This window comes from Propithecus coquereli, unplaced genomic scaffold (assembly GCF_000956105.1).
Source record: "Propithecus coquereli isolate 6110/MARCELLA unplaced genomic scaffold, Pcoq_1.0 Scaffold59, whole genome shotgun sequence".
Lineage (NCBI taxonomy): Eukaryota > Metazoa > Chordata > Mammalia > Primates > Indriidae > Propithecus > Propithecus coquereli.
This window is the reverse complement of record NW_012151840.1, coordinates 3,503,980-3,512,587: the sequence shown is the minus strand read 5'-3', so window position 1 is coordinate 3,512,587 and position 8,608 is coordinate 3,503,980. Positions and strand designations below refer to the sequence as shown.

At 37.2% G+C, this 8,608-nt stretch overlaps 1 protein-coding gene across 1 annotated transcript in view; it reads right to left on the bottom strand.

The window, feature by feature from the left end:
• NUP210L (nucleoporin 210kDa-like) overlaps positions 1–8,608 on the bottom strand; it is a 135,334-nt gene that overhangs the window by 102,250 nt on the left and 24,476 nt on the right. Inside the window, exons 11-12 of the mRNA XM_012658497.1 lie at positions 2,944–3,081; positions 2,318–2,473 (exon numbers count right to left, since the gene is read on the bottom strand). Of these exons, the coding sequence (XP_012513951.1) occupies positions 2,318–2,473; positions 2,944–3,081 (294 nt within the window). The remainder of the gene's footprint in view (positions 1–2,317; positions 2,474–2,943; positions 3,082–8,608) is intronic.

Here is an 8,608-nt window from a genome sequence, read left to right as displayed (position 1 = left end):
AGAAATTGATTTATCTCTTTGTGAAGTCTTATAGGAAAACATACCTGTACTTTATAACGATATAACATTCCCATAGGATGATGAGGAAATGCCAGTGAGACAAGGTCTCATTCTGTTGCCCTGGCTAGAGTGCAGTGGCATAATCATGGCTCACTGCAACCTCAAACTCCTGGGCTCAAGGGATCCTCCTGCCTCAGCCTCCTGAGTAGCTGGGACTACAAGCACGTGCTATCATGCCCAGCTATTTTTTCTAATTTTTGTAGAGATGGGGTCTCGAGCTTGCTCAGGCTGGTGTCGAACTTCTGACCTCAAGTGATCTGCCCTTCTCAGCCTCCCAAAGTGCTCAGATTATAGGAGTGAGCCACTGCACCTGGCCCATATATTGCTTTAAAATACCTCACATATCATTTCCTTAAAATGTTATTTAACTTTTCATGTGAATATATCTTTCTAGTTAGACTTTAAATTCTTTTTTTTGTTGTTTTTTTGTTTTGTTTTGTTTTCTGAGACAGAGTCTTGCTCTGTTGCCCAGGCTAGAGTGCCATGGCGTCAACCTAGCTCACAGCCACCTCAAACTCCTGGGCTCAAGCGATCCTCCTGCCTCAACCTCCGGAGCAGCTGGGACTACAGGCATGCGCCACCAAGCCCGGCTAATTTTCTCTATTTTTAGTTGTCCAATTAATTTCTTTCTATTTTTAGTAGAGATGGGGTCTCGCTCTTGCTCAGGCTGGTCTCAAACTCCTGACCTTGAGCAATCCACCCGCCTTGGCTTCCCAGAGTGCTAGGATTACAGGCGTGAGCCACCACACCCGGCCTTAGACTTTAAATTCTTTAAGGTAGGGATGATAGATTATGCATCCCTGAATGTCCTATGATACCTAATACAGTTTTAAATACCTAGGGGATGCTCAAAAGATGTTCACTGAGTGATGGCAAAATGCTAAGTTCTACAGGAAACAGCAACATATATTAAAAATGGGAGAAAAAGCTGGGTGCAATGGTTCACGCCTATAGTCCCAGCTACTCAGGAAGCTCAGGTGGGAGGATTGCTTGAGGTCAGGAGTCCATGACCAGCCTAGGAAACATAATGAGACTCTGTCTCTAAAAAAAAATTTAAAACATTAGCCAGAGGTGGTGGCTCCCACCTGCAGTCCCAGCTATTTGGGAGGCTGAGGTGGGAGGAATGCTTGAGGCCAGAAGTTCGTAACCAGCTTGGGCAATACAGAGACCCCCTCTATATTGAGAGAGACAGAAAGGAAAAAAAGAGAGAGAGAGAGAAAGAGAAAGGAAAATGGTTATATTATATGGTAAAAAACAGTTTTCAATCTTTTAGAAATGAGTTGACAAACCAAAATATGACACTAGAAATAAAGTTACAATAAAGGCCATTTAAAGAACATATGTATCATAATTATAACAAAAATAGCTAACATCAAGTATTGAATATATGCCTAGTGCTGGGGTAAAGACTATCTCATTTAATTCTGCCAATAAAGACTACACTTGCAGGGATCATTTTTATAGTTCATTAACAGAGAAGTTTCTCTGAACATAAACAGCACTGTAGCAAATGTTCTAAATGTTACCTGTTACTGCTTTCAGTTTTGCATATGTTTTTATAATCAGTAAATATAGAATACATCGCATCATTTTATTTTCAAAATTTTCCAGTTAAAAACATTTTTTAGGGCCAGGCGCGGTGGCTCACGCCTGTAATCCTAGCTCTCTGGGAGGCCGAGGCGGGCGGATTGTTTGAACTCAGGAGTTCGAGACCAGCCTGAGCAAGAGCTAGAGACCCCCGCCTCTACTAAAATTAGAAAGAAATTAATCGGACAACTAAAAATACATAGAAAAAATTAGCCGGGCATGGTGGCGCATGCCTGTAGTCCCAGCTACTCGGGAGGCTGAGGCAGAAGGATTGCTTGAGCCCAGGAGTTTGAGGTTGCTGTGAGCTAAGCTGACGCCACGGCACTCACTCTAGCCAGGGCAACAAAGTGATACTCTGTCTCAAAAAAAAAAAACAAAACATTTTTTAATAATTCTGTCAATAACCCTTTGAGATAGATACTAACATTATCCCCATTTTAGAGAAGAGGAAACAACACAGATGTTAAATAAGTAGCTATTAAGTGAAGCAGAATTCAACCCAGAATTATTTATAGAAATATTTAAGGAATATGTACTTGCAGACTGAATTTCAGCAATATTTTTAAATAGCCAAGTTGAACTAGAAATTTTTGTAAAATGTGTTAATGTACTTAAATTTAGACATTAGTATTTAAGGGGTAAGAAGAAGGTTCTTTAGAAAGTCATCTACCTTAATTTGTCCATATCGAAAGGGATTTTGTACATCTCGGGCTAAAACAGTACTGTTCCCCCTGACCTGACCTGCAGTCACCACTCCTTTGGTGGTGACCATGACCACTGTTTCATTAGAAGAGGTCCAGGTGAAGTTGCCACTACCACCCTCTACCTGTGAAAAAACACAACATTATATTTAATTACTACAGGAGGAAAAATCAAATGAAAACTTGGCTGGTGATATAAAGTTTAGGAAATAATGAAACCATATAATAAACTTTTTCTGGACACATTAAGAAACTGAGATGCTATAGCAAAGTAGCTTACTAGGCAAGATAAATACTAAAAGGAGGTTAATTAATGTAATTAACAGCAGTATCACAAAATGTCAAAAAAGGGTATAAAGGAACTTTACAAAACTTTATAAAACTCGCAAGGAAAAGATAAATTGAAGAGAGACAGAAAGCACACCAAGTCTTTCTACAGATGACAGTATTCAAGAACATAATTTGGTTGTCACCAAAAACTGAGTTATACTAGTAGGATTGGGGGGAAATAAAATTTAACATTAATAACATTTCAGTAATTAAACTATCAGAGAAATTGATTTATCTCTTTGTGAAGTCTTATAGGAAAACATACCTGTACTTTATAACGATATAACATTCCCATAGGATGATGAGGAAATGCCAGAAAGTTGGGTGTAAGCTTGATGGGAAAATAAATCTTCACTTCTTGCTGATGTTTGATTAGATATTTTATAGGCTGAATATTTTTATTCTATAAGAGCAGGAAAAAAGGAACAAAATATATTTTATAAAGACTTTTTTTTTTTTCCTGAGACAGAGTCTCATTCTGTTGCCCTGAGTAGAGTGCCGTGGCATCAGCCTAACTCACAGCAACCTCAGACTCCTGGGCTCAAGCAATCCTCTGCCTCAGCCTCCTGACTAGCTGGGACTACAGGAGCTCACCATGATGCATACCTAATTTTTCTGTTTTTAGTAGAGATGGATCTCACTCTTGCTCAGGCTGGTCTCGAACTCCTGAGCTCAAGTGATCCTCCTGCCTCAGCCTCCCAGAATGCTAGGATTATAGGCATGAGCCACCACCGCACCCATCCAGGACTATTCTTATAAGACACATTCATATACTCAAAACATCAGCAAAATGGTGTGCTAATAAATTACTCAACCAGTTTCTATCTATAAAAGAAATAAATATTTCTCTTCCATAATGAAGTACAACTACTATAGTTTAATAATAAAGAAGAAGATTTTGCTGGATCTAAACTATGTATTACAACCAGGAAAAAGAGTTTAAAATTTTCTTAAATAAAAGAGTTTCTTAAATAAAAGAAGTCCTTCCCTATCAGTAATTACCGTTAACATTGAACAACCGACTTTCAACTGCAACATAGGAAGGGAAATCATATTTTCAGAAAGACCATTGGACATCCATCAGTTAAGTTCATAGACTGTAAAGGCAGAGGGATATTACAAGCTATAATACTAAGAAGAAGAGGAGAACATTGAAAGGTGCAAGACATTCTCCTTATACTTAAAAACAAGCATAGGGTTTGCAGGAAAATCTATACAGGTAAAATGGAGTCCTCACAGCCAGTTACACTGGTATTTTTTCTTTGAAGGCAAAATCTGCCTATCTATCTATCTTTTAAGAAGGACTAGGCAGGTGCATAGGAGGCTGAGGCAGGAATATTTCTTGAGCCCAAGAGTTCAAATCTAGCCTGGGCAACATAGTAAGACCCTGTCTTTTTTTTTTTAAAAAAAGTCCTGAAATATATATTAGTAGTCTCATATCTGCAATAATGGCCCTGATTTTTTCCTCATTCTCTTAAGGTAGTTGGATCATAAACTGAAAATAAGTCTCTCAGTTTAAAAGAACATTTTAGCCCACTGAGACTGATTTTGGACTTTTGACCTCCAGAACTGTAAGATTTTGGTATACGTGGATAAAGAACTTATAAGAAAAAATAGAAGAAAAAACCTACAAGGGTCCATGAAAATAGATGCAAAATTCATTGACACAATTTTAGCAAATTTGATCCAGCAGTATATAAGAGGTTAACAAATCATGATCAAGTAAGGTTTATCTTAAGAATGCAAGGTTGGTTTAATATTAGAAAATCAATCAATGTAAATCATCATATTTACATACAAAAAAAAACACATATTGGTCAAATTAGTAGAGGTAGAAATAGTATTAACAAAATCCCATACCAATTAATGATAAAAATTCTCACAAACTAGGAATAGAAAATATTCAACCTGAGAATGAACATCTGCACAAAATCTATAGCTAAGACTCTACCTAATGGTGAAAGTTTGAACGCTTTTCCCTTAAGATCAGGAACAAGGCAAATGTGTCCCACCTCGTCATTTCTACTCAACATTGTAAAAAGGTCCTAGCCAGTGCAATAAGGTAAGAAAAAGTACTAAAAGTCATATTTATGGGAATGAAAGAAGTAAACTGTCTTTATTTGCATATGGCATAATTGTATATGTGGGAAATCCTAAGGAACCTACACAAAAATTACTAGAACTAATAAGAGAATTCAGCAAGGTTTTAAGATTTAAGGTAACATACAAAAAATCAATTATATTTTTATATGCTGGCAGTGAACAATTAAAAGTAGAAATTTAGGCTGGGTGTGGTGGCTCATGCCTGTAATCCTAGCACTTCGGGAGGCCAAGGCAGGAGGATCACTTAAGGCCAGGAGTTTGAGACCAGCTTGAGCAACATAGCAAGACCCCATCTCTACAAAAAATACAAAAATTAGCTGGGCATTGTGGTGAATTCCTGTAGTTCCAGCTACTCAGGAAACTGAGGCAAGAGGATCACTTGAGCCCAGGAGTTTGAGGTTGCAGTCAGCTATGATGATATGATTGCACTCTAGCCCGGGGAACAGAGCAGGACCCTGTCTTAAAAAAAAACCCCAGGCTGGGCGCGGTGGCTCATGCCTATAATCCTAGCACTCTGGGAGGCCGAGGCGGGTGGATCGCTCAAGGTCAGCAGTTCAAGACCAGCCTGAGCAAGAGAGAGACCCCGTCTCTACTAAAAATAGAAAGAAATTATTTGGACAACTAAAAATCTATATAGAAAAAATTAGCCAGGCATGGTGGTGCATGTCTGTAGTCCCAGCTACTTGGAAGGCTGAGGCAGTAGGATTGCTTGAGCCCAGGAGTTTGAGGTTGCTGTGAACTAGGCTGACGCCACGGTACTCTGCTCCAGGCAACAGAGCGAGACTCTGTCTCAAAAAAAAAAAAAGAAAAACCCCAAACCCCCAAACAAACAAATGCATAGAACAAAACAAATGAAACAAAACAATAATTATAAACCTATGCTAATGAGCACACAATGCTTAAAAGATGTAAACTGTGACAATAATAACATAAGGGGGTAGATACAGAGCCCTATAGAGCAAACTTTTTGTATACTATTGAAACTAAATTCATATTAATTCAAACTAGATTGTTATAATTTAAAATGTTAATTGGAATCCCAAGGCTATTAACAAAATAAAAAATACAGAAAAGAAATCGAGAAGCAAATCAGAATGATACACTTCAAAAAATCAATTAAGCACAAAAGAAAGCAGTATGCCACGGCACTCTAGCCCGGGCAACACAGTGAGACTCTGTCTCAAAAAAAAAAAAAAAAAGAAAGCAGTAATGGAGTAAATGAGGAACAAAAACTATATAAGGCATATAGAAAAACATAGCAAAATAGGCTGGATACAGTGCCTCGCGCTTGTAATCCTAGCATTTTGGGAGGTTGAGGTGGGAGGATTGCTTGAGGACAGGAGTTTGAGACCAGCCTGAACAACATAGAAAGACCATGTCTCTACGAAAAATAGAAAAATTAGCTCAGCATGGTGATGCACACCTGTAGGTCCTAGCTACTTGGGAGGCTGAGGCAGGAGGATCACTTGAACCCAGAAGTTTGAGATTGCAGTGAGCTATAATGATGCTACTGCACTGTAGCCTGGGCAACAGAGCAAGACTTCACCTCAAAAAAGGAAATACTTTGAGATGAATGAAATAAAAACAACATACCAAACTTAAAAGATACAGTGAGAGCAATGCTCAGAGGAAACTTATAGCTATAAAACACCTACATATAAATAGAAGAAAAACCTCAAATCAATAACCTGACTGTGCATCTTAAGAAACTAGAAAAAAAGAGCAAACTAACCCAAAACTTGCAGAAAGAAGGACGTAATCAGGATTATTTCAGAGATAAAAGAAATAGAGAATAGAAAATCAACAGAGAAAAATCAACAAAACCAAAAATTGGTTCTTTGAAAAGATCAACAGAATTGATAAAACTAGAATGACTAAGGAAAAAAGAATCCTCAAATTACTAAAATTAGAAATGAGATGGGGACATTATTACCAAGCTTACAGAAATAAAAAAAGATTGTAAGAGAATACTATGAACAACTGTTCACCAACAATTTAGATAACCAAGATGAAATGGACAAGTTCGTAGAAGCACACCAGTTACTAAAACTGACCCAGTGGAAATAGAAAATCTGGACATACCTATAACAAGGAAAGAAATTGAATCACTAATAAAGAATTGCCCAACAAAAAAAGCCAAGGCCCTGATGGCTTCACTAATGAATTCTCCCCAACATTGAAAGAAGAATTAACACCAATGCTTCTCAAACATTAAAAAAAAAAAAAAATAGAAGAGGAGGGAACACTTCCTAACTCATTCTATGAGAGCAGCATTACCCTGATACCAAAGCCAGACAAAGACATCACAAAAAAAGAAAGCTACCCACCCACCAATATTCCTTATGGAGATATATGTATACATATACACACACACAAATACTCAACAAAATGTTAGCAAACCAAATCCCTAGGAGTTTGAGGCCAGCCTAGGCAAGATCCTGTCTCTAAAAAAAAAAACAAGGATTATAAACCATGGCCAAGTGGGATCTATCCCAGCAGTACAACATCCTTTCACAATGAAAATACTCAACAAAATAGGAATAGAAGGGAACTTCCTCAATATGATAAAGGCCACATATGAAAATCTCATGATTAACATCATACTCAATAATGAAAGAATGAAAACTTTTCTTATAAGATCAAGAACAAGATAAGGATGCTCACCTTTGCCACTTCTACTCAACACTGTACTACAAGTTATAGCCAGAGCCATTAGGCAAGAAAAAGAAATAAAAGCTATCCAAATGGGAAAGAAAGAAGTAAAATTACCTCTATTTGCAGGTGACATTATCTTATATATAAAAAAATCACAAGGAATCCACAAAAAAACTACTAGCATTATTAAGTCAGCAAAGTTGCCATATACAACATCAACACACCAATATCAGCTGTATTTCTGTATACTATGAATGAACAACTTGAAAAGGAATTAAGAAAACAATTTCATCTACAATAGTATCAAAAAGAATAAAATACTTAGGAATAGATTTAACCAAGGAGGTAAAAGACTTGTACAATGAAAACTACCAAATATTAATTAAGTTAAAGAAAACCTGAATAAATGGAAAGACATCCTGTATTCATGTATTACAATATTTGTATTTGTTAAAATGGCAATACTCCCTAGAATGATCTATAGATTCAATGCAGTCCCCATCAAAATTCCAATGGCCTTTTTCACAAAAATGGAAAAACCCATCCTAAAACAGGTATGGAATTCCTTGGGACCCCCAAGTAGCCAAAAAAATCTTGAAAAAGAAGAACAAGGTTAGAAGACTCACATTTCCTGATTTCAAAATGTAATACAAAGCCACAAATCAAAAACAGCATGGTACTGGTATAAGGATAGACAAATAGACCGATGGGTTGGAATTGAGAGTCCTCAAATAAAATGTACATCTATGGGCAACTGATTTTGACAAGGGTGGCAAGACCATTCAGTAGAAGAAAAAATAGCTTCTTCAACAAATGATGCTGAGACAACTGTATATCCATATGCAAAGAATGAAGTTGGACCCCTATTTCACACTATGTAAAAAAATGAACTCAAAATGGATCAAAGACCCAAATGTAAGAGCTAAAATTATAAAACTCTTAGGAAAAAAATAGGGGTAAATCTTCATGACTTTGGGTTTGGCAGTAGATTCTTAGATATAAAGCCAAAAGCACAATCAACAAAAATAACAACAAAAAGAGATAAATTGGGCCTCATCAAAATTAAAAACTCTTGTCCCTAGCACTCTGGGAGGCCGAGGCGGGTGGATTGTTTGAGCTCAGGAGTTCGAGACCAGCCTGAGCAAGAGCAAGACCCTGTCTCTACTAAAAAT